At 43.9% G+C, this 18,058-nt stretch overlaps 1 protein-coding gene across 2 annotated transcripts in view; it reads right to left on the bottom strand.

Annotated features, from left to right (window-relative positions):
- Positions 1-16,179: 16,179 nt before the first annotated feature.
- Positions 16,180-18,058, bottom strand: part of LMNB1 (lamin B1) — a 61,447-nt gene continuing 59,568 nt past the window's right edge. Inside the window, exon 10 of one of the 2 annotated variants that reach the window (XR_010156803.1) lies at positions 16,180-16,971. Coding sequence is in view for 1 of the 2 variants with exons in the window: in NM_001280441.1 (NP_001267370.1) it covers positions 16,930-16,971 (42 nt within the window). In the remaining variant the exon portion in view is untranslated. 2 annotated transcript variants of the gene reach the window in all.

The following is an 18,058-nucleotide window of genomic DNA, read 5'->3' as shown; positions in this document are numbered from 1 at the left end:
TTCAGCACCAAGTAAGGAAGAAGTGCCTGCAACAAGCTTGCTTGAGGAGGAAAAACAGTGAGGAGGAAAAACAGTAAGGCGGCAGGTGTCGGAAGCAAGTCACCCCCGGGAAAAGTCAGGGAGAAGTGGCCACATGCCCCTCTGGGGTCAGGATTAGAGCTGAGAAAATGACTCATTTGTCTCTACAACCCCGCAGTAGCGCTTCCGAACATGAGAGGGGGGTCACAAGCCCAGACAGGGTGAATTTGTTATGAAACAAATCAATGGAGGGCAGGCAGCACATATGTTCACGTTTCCTGCCTCTCCCATCTCTTTTTGGAACTGAATGAGCCCCTTCAAACAGCAGCCTTTTGGAATCCTGTCAGTTTCCTCGTTTACCCCAGAGACAATATCTGCGCACTAACTAGTTTCCCAACTATAACCCTCCAAAATCAGGCTGGGCGCGGTGGCTCACGCCTGTCATCCCAGCACTTTGGGAGGCGGAAGCAGGCGGATCACTTCAGGTCAGAAGTTCAAGGCCAGCCTGGCCAACATGGTGAAACCCCGTCTCTACTGAAAATACAAAAACTAGCCAGGTGTGGTGGCACACACCTGTAATCCCGGGATTACAGGAGGCTGAGGCAGGAGAATCTCTTGAGCCTAGGAGGTGAAGATTGCAGTGAGCTGAGATCGTGCCACAGCACTACAGCCTGGGCAAGAGTGAGACTCTGTCTCAAACAAAACAAAACAAAAAAGTCATTTGCATCAAGTCAGCCACTTCCTGCAGAGTCTGTTGAAGAGCACACACAGAAAAACAAATTGCCTAAGAGCAAGGTGCCCTGGAGTACTCCGTTAAGGGGCTGATCTCATTACGGTAGTTTAGGATTCAGGTGCCAAGGATGACAAAATGAACTGCCTTGCTTTATTTCATAATTCAGTGTTTCCCAGCCTTCCACTATTCATTTTGGGAAAGAGTTGTCAAAAACCCATAGTTATTTCTCCCAGCAACCTGGGTGGGGAAGGAAGGAAAGTCACTCAGGCTCAGTCACATGTCTTTCTGGCGTGCCAGACGCTTTGTCCATTGGGGATACTTCAATCCTCTTTCCCAGCTGAGGCCTTAAACTATTTGTTTAAATGAAAATCTGAAATAAAACTACAGCTATTATCAAGAACAGGCAGGAGATCCTGTCATCTTGGTTCCATGGATCAAGCAGAGGGCCAGTGTTCAGTGTTTGTGCAGAGCACCGGCGTGATTTTCCAGCAGCGGAGGACAGCCCCAATGCAGCGTGCAGCCCTGTGAGCTGGGGAAGGCAGACAGAGGTTGGCCAACTGGCAGGAGCCAGAAGATTTTCTTCATGTTCGGGTCTCAATGGAAAACTCAGAAGTGACTGCCAAACACGTTCCGGGAATCTTCTCCATTTCCCATTTGAGCGCTGAGCACACGGGGCACCTCCACAGTCACAGTCTTCTTCGGTTTTAAACAACAGGGGCAAAGGTTCCAATGTGACCGACCTGTCACAAGTACCGACAGTATTCACAAATGCCTCCTTCCTGCCAGAAATGCAGAGAGACCCAACCAGGCACCCGGCACCTCCACACAGTGGAGACAAGCCACGTGACTGAGTGTTTAAAGCAAAGAGAAGGGAAATCACAGCATTGAAAAATGATTTGGAACAAACAAGCACGATGGAGGCCACTTCGGGGGAAAGCTGACATTTGTCTAAAATGGAAAAATCCAAATGCACTTTCCAAAGCATCAAGCTGGGAATAGTCATTGTCCCTCATATAATATTCAATTTGCAACAGGAAAAAAGCAGATTTTGCCACTTATTTAACTTAAGTGTTGCTTTTACTTGTCCAAACCAGGTAGGTATAGGGTGGAAGAGGATGTGAGTTATGATTCTCTCAGGTGGGGATCTCTCTTTGAAAGCACTAGGCCCTCAAACTCCAAATTAACCAGGCACTCCCACTTTCTATCCCAAATCCCATCAGAGCAGGGAGAACCAAGTCTCAGGGAACCTCAGGGGAACTCTGAATTCCACGCAATTGGCTGAGTGACATTCTCGGCACACATAGCCTGCCGTTTCCATGAAAGCACTCTGGACTGACCTGGACCCTTGAGTTCGGGTGCCTGTGAGCACCCAGGACCACTCAGGGACACCAGGGAAACAGACTGAGGCTGCAGGACTGTGGCCCCTCTTTCTCCACTGTTCTGTCTGCAATCAAGTTCTGGCTGGAGTCTAGACGGATTCTTCCAAGGTTAGAGCAAAATGCCCTATCAAGATCACCAGCTGTATCCCTTAGCTAATGCTCTGAGAGATCATAGCCAGTTTTTAATAAGCTCAAATCGTCTTAACGATAAGTCAAAGAATTTGAACCTCCCCCTTAACGTCCCCAACCTTGGAGCTGTTGTCATGACTGCGGAGGCGAGAACTTCACCTTTGAAACTCAGCCTCTTACCAGACAATTCTTTCCTAATGACCATTTCCCATAAGAGACCAGTGCTCCTGAAGCCTGCCGTGTGGTGCCTGCCTTTTATAACAGCACTTGACCACAGTTGTTCTACACATCGGTGTGAATATTTGATTGATGCCCCCCACCCCCACCCCAACCAGGGTCAGGCAGAGATTTCTTTTCGCTCACCATTGTATTGCCAGTGCACAGCATGCAACTTAGTAAGTGATTAATCAATGTTTGTTGTAGGCCAGGCACAGTGGCTCATGCCTGTAGTCCCAGCACTTTGGGAGGCCAAGGTGGGCAGATCACTTGAAGTCAGGAGTTAGAGACCAGCCTGGCCAATATGGTGAAACCCCATCTCTACTAGAAATACAAAAATTAGCTGGGAATGGTGGCGCATACCTGTAATCCCAGCTACTTGGGAGGCTGAGACAGGAGAATTGCTTGAACCTGGAAGGCAGAGGCTGTATTGCACTCTAGCCTGGGCAACAGTGAGACTCTGTCTCTCAAAAAAAAAAAAAAAAAGTTTGTTTAATTAATATTAATATTTATTAATAAAATGAGTAAAATGTGGTGTTTCCAGTGTTCTCAATGGCCTCCCTTGTTTAACCACTCAGTTGACTAAACCCAGGAGAAATGTTAATTCTGACTGGCACTATTTTTGCTGATAGACTTACTTAAGCCAGCAATAATTAACAGCCCTGCCATTTTATAACAGGACAGCCTCACCTTACTTCCCATCTTAATTCCCGTGATCAAAAAATTTTAAGTTAATTAGTTTTAAATTCCTATTTCTTTACAACCTACTATATTGGTATGACCATCTTACATGGCCTCATTTATTCCACTATCAACTCTTCGTAACAGGATCTTTAGTTCCAATTTACAGATAAGGAAACTGAGATGCAGGAATGTTAGCTTTTTTAGACTTACATCACTAAGTGACAGCAACTTAGTGTCATTAACTACTTCTCTTATCAAGGGTTTTCCATTCACAGACCTAGTTCAAAGGCAAAAACAATGTGCTCTTTATTCTTTCTACGTGAAGTCTATCTATGGAGAAGACCCATCTATGTGGGAAAGTATAAATTTGGGATATAACCCATGACTATAACTGAATTCTCTATCATTAAAAAATCATTTATTTCCTTTCCAATCAAAGCTGAATCACCAGTTCCAATAATTCCTGTTATTCACGGCATCCCCACCCTACCCCCATCAGGATAACTTGGATGTACTTGCATACCCTCTGGGTCGTTTTCAACACTTCCTAGATACAGTAACACATTGCATCACTGGGGTCCAAACTGCTTTCACCTACTTGCTGGCTGGTGTGTTAGCTTACCTAATGGTGACTAACCCCCCAAAGGAGAGTTTTAAATCAGAACACTTAACTACCTCCCTGATGTCAGGGAAAGTGCATCCTGAAACAGCCAGTTTAGGAAAGGTCATTCTACCAGGGCTGTGGCTTTCTGCCTTATCTGAGAGCTTACGATGCAATAGTGGGAGGAAGGCAGATTGAGCAAGAGCTGGAGCTGTGCCTGCTCCTAAGTCCATCTTCATACGCTGAGAGGTGCAAATCAGCTAATATACAAGAAAGCATTTTCTAAACCTCACCATGAAAACAATATTTATTACATTTGCCATTAATTTGAAGAACATTAGAAACAACAGAGATTTTAAATAGGGATTTGGGGATTATCCGACAGTTGGAATTGTTCCCATTCATTTCAACAATTAATAGCACCGTTTTCATTAGTAAACTGGCTATGTTAATTATTTTTTGACAGCTGCCTGGGATAGCAGAATAGGCATAGTCATCAAGGATAATAGAACTGTGATCACACTGAGTTCCTCAAGAAAAGAACTGGCCGTCTCATCTTGGTATTCTTGATGCCTTGCTCAGCAGCGCCTGGCAAAACTAAATCTCCCAGTGAATGGTTGGTGAAGGAATGAACAAGTGAATAAATGACAACCTGTGGGCCTGTTATCCCATCTACAAAACAAGGACAATACTAATAATGCAGTATTGTGAGCTGTAAGGTAATGTTTGATGTGACAACTCAAGCAGAGTGAACATTCAGTAAATGTTTGCCCCCTTTCCTTTCACCCTGCTTCCTCTTGATGGGTCTTATGCTGCTTTTCTGCCCTCCTATGTGAGAGTGAAAATGTCCCGTGTGTCAGAGACCAACACGTGCTGGTGTGTACTCCCCACATGTCAGAGCAGCACTGCGTTTCCAGACCCTGCCCCTGTCGGTTTCTCCCAGTGGGGTCCCCAGTGTTCCCCAGCTGTAAGGTCCGGTAAGGGCCCAGCTTCAGATCCCCTCTGGGATTTCTGGTATAAGGTCTGCCTGAGTGACCCAAAGCATTCACCTCTAGCACCCACGCCCTTCTTTCTCCAGGGAAGGACCCCTCCCAGAAGGATTGTAATAATACACATTACTTTTCCTGGTAATGAAATGCAACATGTCTCGGGATAGAACCCAGGCTCACTATTTCTTTTATGACATAATATGAATGTTTGCAGATCTTGATTTTTTTTTTCCGAGTTCAAATTTCATAACAATTTTCCTCTTAGCAAGACAAAAATTTTTTAAAGAGAAATGATCTGATTCAGTAGCTGGGAAAACAGTTCATAGGAAAATTCTGTGAAAACCCTATGATCCAGAAAGAGCTTGGGTTGAGTCCCTTCCTGGCATCTGCTGGTTGGAAGAGGCATCGTAACAAGGGAGTGAAAGCTGGCAGTGAAGAGGAAGGCTGGGTCATGACCCCAGTCCTAGGAAGAGAATGAACTAACTGCCAGGGTCACAGTCACGCTGCTCGCTAAAGCGCAGTGTGAGAGGGAGGCTCCTTGGCCTAAATGTGGACAATGCAGAGAAAATCAGAAGAGAAAAACAAGTGATCTGGGACTGTTTGTGAAACTAGATAAAAAAACAGATCATCTGAAGATCACTCTCAACCACTGCATTAGGAAGCCAGAGAAACACATTCAGCACAGTCAGACATTTGTGTCCCTCTGGTCACAGTGGACACTTTTAACTAGTACTTGTGGCTAAACTTAAGTCATGGGACTCAGGACTAGAAGGGGCTGTGGAAACATCCACGTGTATTCAACAGACGAAACCAGACAATTTGAGAATCATTATCCAGACTGAGTCAGAAAACACTGAAGAAAACCTCGCACTACCAAAGGGACCTCCACCCTATCACAATTACACAGTGAGGTCTGCCCCCAAAGACAGATCCATGCAGAAAAGCAGCAGATGCTACAGTGGGAGGATTAGGGCCACCAGCTGTAAGCCAAGTGGGTCACAAGATAAGTCTTAAAAGGCAAGTAGGAATTTATTTTTCATCAAAAAAAAAAAAAACAACACTAGTATTTAAGAAAATGACATATAAATGCAGAGAAATCTTCCGGTTTCACAGACTGCAGCTCATTTGGAGTAATACACAGCCAAAGTAAGTATTTAAAAACCCAAAATGGAACAGAAGCGGCATTTCTCTAAAAGCAAACTTGGCTGGCATTTAAACTGAGAATTCCAATTCAGATTGGTGGAGGAAGCACTCACATCATAAATCTGGGTGAATATGTGTTTTATTGTTATAAAGTAATTAAGCTACTGAGGCAGGCTGTCTCCCTAAATTGAGAGGTGTATTTTGTCTCTGGAGAAATGTCAGGAGGACAGGATTTACCATGCTGTTAAAAGTGAAAGAAAATGCATTATTGTGGAAGTGAGGGGTAGGAGGACGTAGGCAGTGAGGGATTTTACACTCTGGGTCCCATGCATGGCTCCAGGGCAAACTGGTTACTGATCTGCCTCTAAGATTGTTCTCTGTCCTCTCTGACCCTCCAGGACAGCAAAGCAGCATCCATTTACAGTACTGTTCCCTGTTAATTCCTCTTCCCACTCAATACTGCTAATGTGACGCCTCTCCCTGAGAACTTGAAATATAACTTCTGTGAGTTTTGCATGTATTTTGCCACGTATTTGCCTCATTTTCATCAATCTGGCTCTGAATGTCCCCTTCAGTAAGGCAGCCAAATAGAAGAAACACAAAATTCTAAAAACTACTTCCTTCAGTACCTTTTTTTTCATGGAATTTTTCCCCCCTAATTTGGTAGACAAGGAAGGACAGTCAGTCCCAACTTCAGAATTCTGGGTTTTCCTGTGTAAACACCACAGATACTAGAGCCTTGCTTCAGGGACTCAAAGGCTTGAACCCTAAAAAACATTCCCCTCTGGCGGCACCTCCTAAAATTCCATGTTGTTACTTCAAGCAATGGAATTAAAAAGAAAAAATCTGCATTTTGTTTAGAAGCCAATGATCCAGAGGGTATGGATTATTTAAAGATTCTTTTCAATTTTTCTCATTTTATCATGTGTTTTGGCAAGAAAAGAAGGGGCATCCAAATAAATTTCTTTGTAATTTAAGATATGATGAAAAGGATGATGGGTAAGATATTGAAACCCAAGAGAAACATGACTTAAAATCATCTCTCTTAAAAATATACACAGACGCATTCATGTATGATAGCAGATTAAAATGACATGGACAACCCCTCCTTCCACTACAAGATTGAGAAAATAGAACGAAATTTGTTTTAAAAGAGCCAAGCTGTAAATAAAGAACAAGAAATGTCCAGGTGCCACAAAGAATTCAAAATCTGGATATAAGCCTTAAGGGCTGGTAGTTGGGGACAGGAAACAGCTTTAGGTCTTTGCAAGGGAGTGAACCTAGAAACCTAGAAGATTGTTGAACAAAGCACAGAACCTTCCATTGCTCCCTGCAGCCTCACACTACCAGAATACTGCCTGTCTGCCCAGAGCAAAAACAAACTACCGGCAGGGCGGGGCGGGGCGGCGGGAGAGGCGGTGCTTTTCGGCAGGATGAGGAAGCTACTTGAGAAAAACAGAACAACCATGCATGTAAAAGTGTCACAGTAGATTTGTATTACCACGAGGTGAGAAAGTGACCCAAAAACGGTCCTGGGACTCTGGCACAGGAAACTCCCAAATTCCTCTGTAGCAATACCATCAAAACCCTGGGACACGGATTGTCAGGCCTCTGAGCCCAAGCCAAGCCATCGCATCCCCTGTGACTTGCACGTATAAGCCCAGATGGCCTGAAGTAACTGAAGAATCACAAAAGAAGTGAATATGCCCTGCCCCACCTTAACTGATGACATTCCACCACAAAAGAAGTGTAAATGGCCGGTCCTTGCCTTAACTGATGACATTACCTTGTCAAAGTCCTTTTCCTAGCTCATCCTGGCTCAAAAAGCACCCCCACTGAGCACCTTGTGACCCCCACTCCTGCCCGCCAGAGAACAAACCCCCTTTGACTGTAATTTTCCTTTACCTACCCGAATCCTATAAAACGGCCCCACCCTTATCTCCCTTCGCTGACTCTCTTTTTGGACTCAGCCCGCCTGCACCCAGGTGAAATAAACAGCCGTGTTGCTCACACAAATCCTGTTTGGTGGTCTCTTCACACGGACGCGCATGAAATTTGGTGCCGTGACTCGGATTGGGGGACCTCCCTTGGGAGATCAATCCCCTGTACTCCTGTTCTTTGCTCCGTGAGAAAGATCCACCTATGACCTCATGTCTTCAGACCAACCAGCCCAAGGAACATCTCACCAATTTTAAATCAGGTAAGCGGCCTCTTCTTACTCTCTTCTCCAACCTCTGTCACTGTCCCTCAACCACTTTCTCCTTTCCACTCTTCAATCTCTCCCTTCTCTTAATTTCAATTCCTTTCATTTTCTGGGAGAGACAAAGGAGACACGTTTTATCCGTGGACCCAGAACTCCGGCGCCAGTCACGGACTGGGAAGGCAGCCTTCCCTTGGTGTTTAATCATTGCAGGGACACCTCTCTGATTATACACCCACGTTTCAAGGGTGTCAGACCACGCAGGGACGCCTGCCTTGGTCCTTCACCCTTAGCGGCAAGTCCCGCTTTTCTGGGGAAGGGGCAAGTACCCCAACCCCTTCTCTCCTTGTCTCTACCCCTTCTCTGCTTTTCTGGGAGAGAGGCAAGTACCACTCAACCCCTTCTCCTTCACCCTTAGTGGCAAGTCCCGCTTTTCTACGGGGCAAGAACCCCTAATCCCTTATTTCCACACCCCAACCTCTTATCTCTGCGCCCCAATCCCTTATTTCCATGCCCCAACCTCTTATCTCTGTGCCTCAATCCCTTATTTCCGCACCCCAACCTCTTATCTCTGCGCCCCAATCCCTTATTTCCGTGCCCCGACCTCTTATCTCTGTGCCCCAATCCCTTATTTCCGCACCCCGACCTCTTATCTCTGCGCCCCAATCCCTTATTTCCGCTCCCCGACCTCTTATCTCTGCGTCCCAATCCCTTATTTCCGCACCCCGACCTCTTATCTCTGCGTCCCAATCCCTTATTTCCGCACCCCGACCTCTTATCTCTGCGCCCCAATCCCTTATTTCCGCACCCCGACCTCTTATCTCTGCGCCCCAATCCCTTATTTCCGCACCCCGACCTCTTATCTCTGCGTCCCAATCCCTTATTTCCGCACCCCGACCTCTTATCTCTGTGCCCCAATCCCTTATTTCCGCACCCCGACCTCTTATCTCTGCGCCCCAACCCCTTTTCCCACTTTTCTGGAAGGTAAGAACCCCCGAACCCCTTCCCTCCGTTTCTCTACTCTCTTTTCTCTAGGCTTGCTTCCTTCACTATGGGCAACCTTCCACCCTCCATTCCTCCTTCTACTCCCTTGGCCTGTGTTCTCAAAAACTTAAAACCTCTTCAACTCATACCTGACCTAAAACCTAAATGCCTTATTTTCTTCTGCAATGCCGCTTGACCCCAATACAAACTCGACAGTAATTCCAAATAGCCAGAAAATGGCACTTTGAATTTTTCCATCCTGCAAAATCTAGATAATTCTTGTTGTAAAATAGGCAAATGGTCTGAGGTGCCTGACGTCCAGGCATTCTTTTACACATCAGTCCCTTCCTAGTCTCTGTGCCCAGTGCAACTCGTCCCAAATCTTCCTTCTTTCCCTCCCGCCTGTCCCCTCAGTACCAACCCCAAGTGTCACTGAGTCTTTCTAATCTTCCTTTTCTACAGACCCATCTGACCTCTCCCTTCCTCCCCAGGCTGCTTACTCCTCGCCAGGCCGAGCTAGGTCCCAATTCTTCCTCAGCCTCTGCTCCTCCACCCTATAATCTTTTTATCACCTCCCCTCCTCACACCTGGTCCGGCTTACAGTTTCGTTCCGTGACTAGCCCTCCCGCTCCTGCCCAGCAATTTACTCTTAAAAAGGTGGCTGGAGTTAAAGGTATAGTCAAGGTTAATGCTCCTTTTTCTTTATCCCAAATCAGATAGCGTTTAGGTTCTTTTTCATCAAATATAAAAATCCAGCCCAGTTCATGACTTGTTTGGCAGCAACCCTGAGACACATTACAGCCCTAGACCCTAAAAGGTCAAAAGGCCGTCTTATTCTCAATATACATTTTATTACCCAATCTGCTCCCGACATTAAATAAAACTGCAAAAATTAAATTCCGTCCCTCAAACCCCACAACAGGATTTAATTAACCTCGCCTTCAAGGTGTACAATAATAGAAAAAAGTTGCAATTCCTTGCCTCCACTGTGAGACAAACCCCAGCCACATCTCCAGCACACAAGAACTTCCAAATGCCTGAGCTGCAGCGGCCAGGCGTTCCTCCAGAACCTCCTCCCCCAGGAGCTTGCTACACTTGCTGGAAATCTGGCCACTGGGCCAAGGAATGCCCGCAGCCCGGGATTCCTCCTAAGCCGCGTCCCGTCTGTGTGGGACCCCACTGAAAATCGGACTGTTCAACTCACCTGGCAGCCACTCCCAGAGCCCCTGGAACTCTGGCCCAAGGCTCTCTGACCGACTCCTTCCCAGATCTTCTCGGCTTAGCGGCTGAAGACTCACACTGCCTGATTGCCTCGGAAGCCTCCTAGACCATCACGGATGCCGAGCTTCGGGTAACTCTCACAGTGGAAGGTAAGCCCGTCCCCTTCTTAATCAATACGGAGGCTACCCACTCCACATTACCTTCTTTTCAAGGGCCTGTTTCCCTTGCCTCCGTAACTGTTGTGGGTATTGACGGCCAGGCTTCTAAACCTCTTAAAACTCCCCAACTCTGGTGCCAACTTAGACAATACTCTTTTAAGCACTCCTTTTTAGTTATCCCCACCTGCCCAGTTCCCTTATTAGGCTGAGACACTTTAACTAAATTATCTGCTTCCCTGACTATTCCTGGACTACAGCCACATCTCATTGCCGTCCTTCTTCCCAATCCAAAGCCTCCTTTGCGTCCTCCTCTTGTATCCCCCCCACCTTAACCCACAAGTATAAGATACCTCTACTCCCTCCTTGGCGACCGATCATGCACCCCTCACCATCTCATTAAAACCTAATCACCCTTACCCCACTCAACACCAATATCCCATCCCGCAGCATGCTTTAAAAAGATTACAGCCTGTTATCACTTGCCTGCTACAGCATGGCCTTTTAAAGCCTATAAACTCTCCTTACAATTCCCCCATTTTACCTGTCCTAAAATCAGACAAGCCTTACAAGTTAGTTCAGGATCTGCGCCTTATCAACCAAATTGTTTGGCCTATCCACCCCGTGGTGCCAAACCCATATACTCTCCTATCCTCAATACCTGCCTCTACAACCCATTATTCTGTTCTAGATCTCAAACCTGCTTTCTTTACTATTCCTTTGCACCCTTAATCCCAGCCTCTCTTTGCTTTCACTTGGACTGACCCTGACACCCATCAAGCTCCGCAAATTACCTAGGCTGTACTGCAGCAAAGCTTCACAGACAGCCCCCATTACTTCAATCAAGCCCAAATTTCTTCCTCATCTGTTACCTATCTCGGCATAATTATCATAAAAACACACGTGCTCTCCCTGCCAATCGTGTCCGACTGATCTCTCAAACCCCAACCCCTTCTACAAAACAACTCCTTTCCTTTCTGGGCATGGTTGGATACTTTTGCCTTTGGATACCTGGTTTTGCCATCCTAACAAAACCATTATATAAACTCACAAAAGGAAACCTAGCTGACCCCATAGATCCTAAATCCTTTCCCCACTCTTCTTTCCATTCCTTGAAGACAGCTTTAGAAACTGCCCCCACTCTAGCTCTCCCTGACTCATCCCAACCCTTTTCATTACACACAGCCGAAGTGCAGGGCTGTGCAGTCGGAATTCTTACATAAGGACCAGGATCGCATCCTGTAGGCTTTTTTCCAAACAACTTGACCTTACTGTTTTAGGCTGGCCATCATGTCTCCGTGCAGCCGCTGCTGCTGCCCTAATACTTTTAGAGGCCCTCAAAATCACAAACTATGCTCAACTCACTCTCTACAGTTCTCATAACCTCTAAAATCTATTTTCTTCCTCATACCTGACGCATATACTTTCTGCTTCCCGGCTCCTTCAGCTATACTCACTCTTTGTTGAGTCTCCCACAATTACCGTTGTTCCTGGCCCAGACTTCAATCCAGCCTCCCACATTATTCCTGATACCACACCTGACCCCCATGACTGTATCTCTCTGATCTACCTGACATTCACCCCATTTCCCCAAATTTCCTTCTTTCCTGTTCCTCACCCTGATCACGCTTGATTTATTGATGGTGGGTCCACCAGGCCTAATCGCCACACACCAGCAAAGGCAGGATATGCTATAGTATAAGCCACTAGCCCGCCTCTTAGAACCTCTCATTTCCTTTCCATTGTGGAAATCTATCCTCAAGGAAATAACTTCTCAGTGTTCCATCTGCTATTCTACTACTCCTCAGGGATTATTCAGGCCCCCTCCCTTCCCTACACATCAAGCTCGAGGATTTGCCCCACCCAGGAGTGGCAAATTAGCTTTACTCAACATGCCCTGAGTCAGATAACTAAAATACCTCTTAGTCTAGGTAGATACTTTCATTGGATAGGTAGAGGCCTTTCCTACAGGGTCTGAGAAGGCCACTGCAGGCATTTCTTCCCTTCTGTCAGACATAATTCCTCAGTTTAGCCTCCCACCTCAATACAGTCTGATAACAGACGAGCCTTTATTAGTCAAATCAGCCAAGCAGTTTTTCAGGCTCTTAGTATTCAGTGAAACCTTTATATCCCTTACGGTCCTCCGTCTTCAAGAAAAGTAGGACTAAAGGTCTTTTAAAAAAACACACCTCACAAAGCTCAGCCACCAACTTAAAAAGGACCGGACAATACTTTTACCACTTTCCCTTCTCAGAATTCAGGCCTGTCCTCGGACTGCTACAAGGTACAGCCCATTTAAGCTCCTGTATAGACGCTCCTTTTTATTAGGCCCCAGTCTCATTCCAGACACCAGACCAACTTAGACTGTGCCCCCAAAAAACTTGTCATCCCTACTCTCTTGTCTAGTCATACTCCTATTCACCGTTCTCAACTACTCATACATGCCCTGCTCTTGTTTACACTGCCGGTTTACACTGTTTTTCCAAGCCATCACAGCTGATATCTCCTGGTGCTATCCCCAAACTGCCACTCTTAACTCTTGAAGTAAATAAATAATCTTTGCTGGCAGGACTATGCTGAATCTCCTTAGGCACTCTCTAATCAGATATCCTGAGTCATCCCAATTCTTAGACCTTTTATACCTGTTTTTCTCCTTCTGTTATTCCATTTGGTTTCTCAATTCACCCAAAACCGTATCCAGGCCATCACCAATCATTCTATACGACAAATGTTTCTTCTAACATCCCCACAATATTACCCCTTACCACAAAACCTCCCTTCAGCTTAATCTCTCCCACTCTAGGTTCCCACGCCACCCCTAATCCCGCTTGAAGCAGCCCTGAGGAACATCGCCCATTCTCTCTCCATACCACCCCCAAAAATTTTCGCCGCCCCAACACTTCAACACTATTTTTATTTTTCTTATTAATATAAGAAGGCAGGAATGTCAGGCCTCTGAGCCCAAGCCAAGCCATCGCATCCCCTGTGACTTGCACGTATAAGCCCAGATGGCCTGAAGTAACTGAAGAATCACAAAAGAAGTGAATATGCCCTGCCCCACCTTAACTGATGACATTCCACCACAAAAGAAGTGTAAATGGCCGGTCCTTGCCTTAACTGATGACATTACCTTGTCAAAGTCCTTTTCCTAGCTCATCCTGGCTCAAAAAGCACCCCCACTGAGCACCTTGTGACCCCCACTCCTGCCCGCCAGAGAACAAACCCCCTTTGACTGTAATTTTCCTTTACCTACCCAAATCCTATAAAATGGCCCCACCCTTATCTCCCTTCGCTGACTCTCTTTTCGGACTCAGCCCGCCTGCACCCAGGTGAAATAAACAGCCGTGTTGCTCACACAAATCCTGTTTGGTGGTCTCTTCACACAGACACGCATGAAATGGATCACTCACAAAATAGCCCTTGCTGGAGATGTGTTCACAATCCTAAAAACTCCATGAGAAAGCCAACTACCATTAGGAGAGTCAACAGACACAGCTAACGAAAAATTAGCATTCTCCAAAACTCAAAAAAATAGAATTGAGACTATAAAATAAATATGGTTAAAATGATTCATAAAAAGAATAAAAACTATAATAAAAAATTATGAAAAAGATACATTTGAGACAGAATCAAAGACAACTTCAGAAACAAAAAAATGAAGCCTAAAAAGTTCAATGGCTGGAATAAACCGATAAGACAGGGCTGAGAACAGAATCAGTGAGATAAATACGAAGGAGTTAACAGAGAATATAGTGTGGAGAAACCTAAAATATATGAAACAGGACAGGTTCAACATAGGTAAAAAAGAAACCCCAGAAGGAAAGAACAGACAGTGGGGATGAGATAATACTCAACAAAATAAGAACATCCAAATTTTCTTAATGAAGAACACAGAGATAAGACCTGAACAAGAGGAATAAAAATAAATCCATATCTAGGCGTGGTGGTGCGCGCCTGTAATCCCAACTACTCAGGAGGCTGAGGCAGGAGAATCGCTTGAACCTGGGAGACAGAGGTTGCAGTGAGCGGAGATTGCACCACTGCACTCCAGCCTGGGCAACAACAGTGAGACTCTGTCTCAAAAAAATAAATAAAATAAAATAAAATAATAAAATAAATCCATACCTAAACAGAGGTGAAAACAAACACTGAAGACAAAACAAGGGGAAAATGTGAATCATGCTTGTTATCAAATAAATAATCCAAAAATGTATATATATGCTGTATGCCTAACATCAATTTCATGCGGAGATGCTGATTTTAATACACAGGATGGCAGCGTGCCCTCTAGCTCGCTCACATTCTGCGGGAATGGGCTTAGGTGCAGCTCAATTTCAGAAAACCTCAATTTAGTCCAAAGTTTGTCAGTCTAAACAGACTCAGGAATCTACTACTGCCACACATCCAGGGGCAACAAACTATTTATGTTGAGCCCTGCATTTGTACTCTGAATTTCCCCAGCATACACACTATTCTACTATGTTACAACTGCCAATTTTTCTTAATGCCCAAATTAATTAGAGTGTTGGCTTTTATAACCTAATTTATCCAGCAATAAAAGCACCTAGAATGTATTTTGATGACAAGAACCCCATCTTGTGGCAAAATGTTTCACAGCTGAGTTTGGCTGTGTACTGTAATGCCATTCCCACTCTGAAGATAAATCTGCGTTGAGAAGTTATCATTTTATCTGCTTTACCAGACAGAATTTCTAACCCAGCATTTATCTTGTGTCTGTGACGGCACCAAAGTATGCAGTAAATCTGTGGAGCACAGTAATTCTGGGGCTTTGTGAGTTATTTTCAAGTGAAAGCTGGTAGTCTTTGTGCAGCTTACTGCAGGAATATTTTAAGAGAAAAACAAACACTGACTAGGGTTAGCTTCTGAAATATTATCTGTCCATTCTAGGAAGAGTTCAGATATTGCACTTCCTATAAGATGAACTCACTTAACTAAAGCAATCAAGACAAAACCTCCCCAAATCCACACGAATTGACACCATAATTAGCACCATACATAATAAAGCTACCCCACACACAGCACACTTGTATTTCATAGCATTCATGTTATTCCTCTAAAAGGTGGCTTTTAATCAATTTCTCTGCCCTTCCTATTTTAAAAGACAGTAGAATTACATTCTAAAATATTCTTCCCATTTTTTCTTTTACTAGGAATGTCCAGCATGGGAAACATGACAAAATGCTCTCTACGAATACAAAAACATTAGCTGGACATGGTGGTGTGTGCCTGTAGTCCCAGCTACTTGGGAGGCAGAGCCCAGGAGAGTTCAAGGCTGCAGTGAGCTAAGACCGTGCCATTGCACTACAGCCTGGGCAACAGAGTGAGATTCTGTCTTTTTAAAAAAAAAAAAAAAAAACCAAAGGAATGTCTTCCTCAATGTTTTCTACTGTCCCTATTTGGTTTTCCTGAAGAAATTTTAAAAGGCCTTATTGTTAATAAGCTAAAAAATGTAATAAAGCATTGAGCATGATATCTGGCTCAAAAACATTAGTTATTATTATTGCTTTTATTATTGTTGTTGTTATTAATGACAATTAAATACTGAAAGACCCCCAAAATAGCTTATCTTCCACAACTGGCAAAGCCTTAAAGAAAAATCCAGTTCAAACAAGTCAAATTATATTTTTATCAAAAGCAAAATTGAAACAATACTTTTCTCCCCTCAAAATCTGTTTCTAAAGCGTTAAAAAGGACAGTAGATCAATATTAAAAGAGCTTTTTTTATTTGTTAATGTCACATAAGAAATTTAAGCAAGTTACACTATCTTAAAAAACACAACGAATGCATTTTAATGGAGAAACCCTTCCCTCCCCCACTCCCCTCCCCCACCCCCCTCATGAATTAAGAATCTAAGAGAAGAAGTAACCATAAAACCAAGTTTTGTGGAATCCATCATCCAGAGTGCTTACATGGTGATTAGGTTAATATTGCCTTCTTACAAAATTTCTATTTAAAAAAAAATTATAACCTTGATTGCTTATTACAAAAAAATTCAGTACAAAAGTTCAATATATTGAAAAATGCTTTTCCCCTCCCTCACAGCACCGTTTTATATATAGCAGAGAATAATGAAGAGATTGCTAGTCTAGATGGGGCAATCTTCAAATTACACCAAGACGCACAGTGGTTTATTTACCCTCCCCTCCTCATAAGAACTTAAAAAAAAAGAAAAAACACACATACAAAAAAAGTCAAAAAATTTGAGGAACCCCTTCCGAACAGTACACAGTTATTAAGTTCAGTGTCAATAATTCACATCTTGCAACAAAGTGTATGGACATGATTTCTTTTATAAAACTTTCAGTGTCAAAAAGGAAATTAAGGCCATCAGATTTGCAGCTTAAAAATTCACATAAAGGAAATATAAAAATATTCTGTGCTTCTGAGAAGGCTCTGCACTGTATACAGGTAAGGATTACCATACTTCTTTATTTTGAGGAAGACAGTTGAAAATTTTACATAATTGCACAGCTTCTATTGGATGCTCTTGGGGTTCCCTGATGAGGAAAACAGAAGGAAAAATTAATACTAAAGAAATAGACCACAGTATTCTAAAATAAGACAAAAACTTTTAACTACAGGGATACCAAACCATATTACTTAACCTCAAATGGACCCTTTATCATCTCTCATCTTTTCTAACCTTTTCTTTTTTTCTTTTTCTTTGTTTGTTTGAGATAGAGTCTCATTCTGTTGCCCAGGCTGGAGTGCAGTGGTGCAATCTTGGCTCACTGCAACCTCTACCTCCTGGGTTCAAGCGATTCTCATGCCTCAGCCTCCCGAGCAGCTGCGACTACAGGTGTGCATCACCACCACATTAGCCAGGCTGGTCTTGAACTCCTGGCCTCAAGTGATCCACCTGCCCTTGGCCTCCCAAAGTGCTGGGATTACAGGCGTGAGCCACCGTATCTGGCCTCTAACCTTCTTTTATGGACTTCTTTCTAGAATACCCCCCAACAAATTCCAGAACAGTAATTGTCAACTCTGGCTATACATTCAGATCCTGAGGAGTTTAAAAAAAATTCTGATCTAGGTCCCTTGATCAATCAAATAAGAATTTCTCATTTTACTGGGAAAGGGTAGCTATCTATATATAATTTTAAAGTAATTCTAATATGCAGCTCAATTTGAAAACCATTGTTCAATAACCTCTTTTGATAACTTAGGAAACAGATCAGTGGATCAGATTTTAACAACCACATCGGAGACTACAGCTTGCTAGATCCTGAACTTACACATCCCAAGCCATCTGCAGTGGATTTGTCCTCCAAGGTGAAGTCAACATGGCTCCTCTACCCATTTCTTTATCACTCATTAATTTCATATAACCTCACAATATGACTTGTGACTCACCACTGATTGAACTAAAACTGGTTTTTTGAAGGTCACCAAAATACTTCTAATCAATTCAAAAGGCGATTGGATTCATCCTCAAATATGAAGTTCAAACGCCTGTTCTGCCCTTCCATCTTCCCTCTTATGAACCTTGGTATCATTATTTTCTGTGATCACAAAAGCTAAAAACCTCATACATCTTTATTTTTTTTCTTCTCTCACCCTCAAGTTTAGTCACTAAGCCTTAAT

Source organism: Pan troglodytes, chromosome 4, assembly GCF_028858775.2.
Source record: "Pan troglodytes isolate AG18354 chromosome 4, NHGRI_mPanTro3-v2.0_pri, whole genome shotgun sequence".
NCBI lineage: Eukaryota > Metazoa > Chordata > Mammalia > Primates > Hominidae > Pan > Pan troglodytes.
Note: the sequence above shows the minus strand (reverse complement) of the source record. Positions and strands in the feature narration are given on the sequence as shown.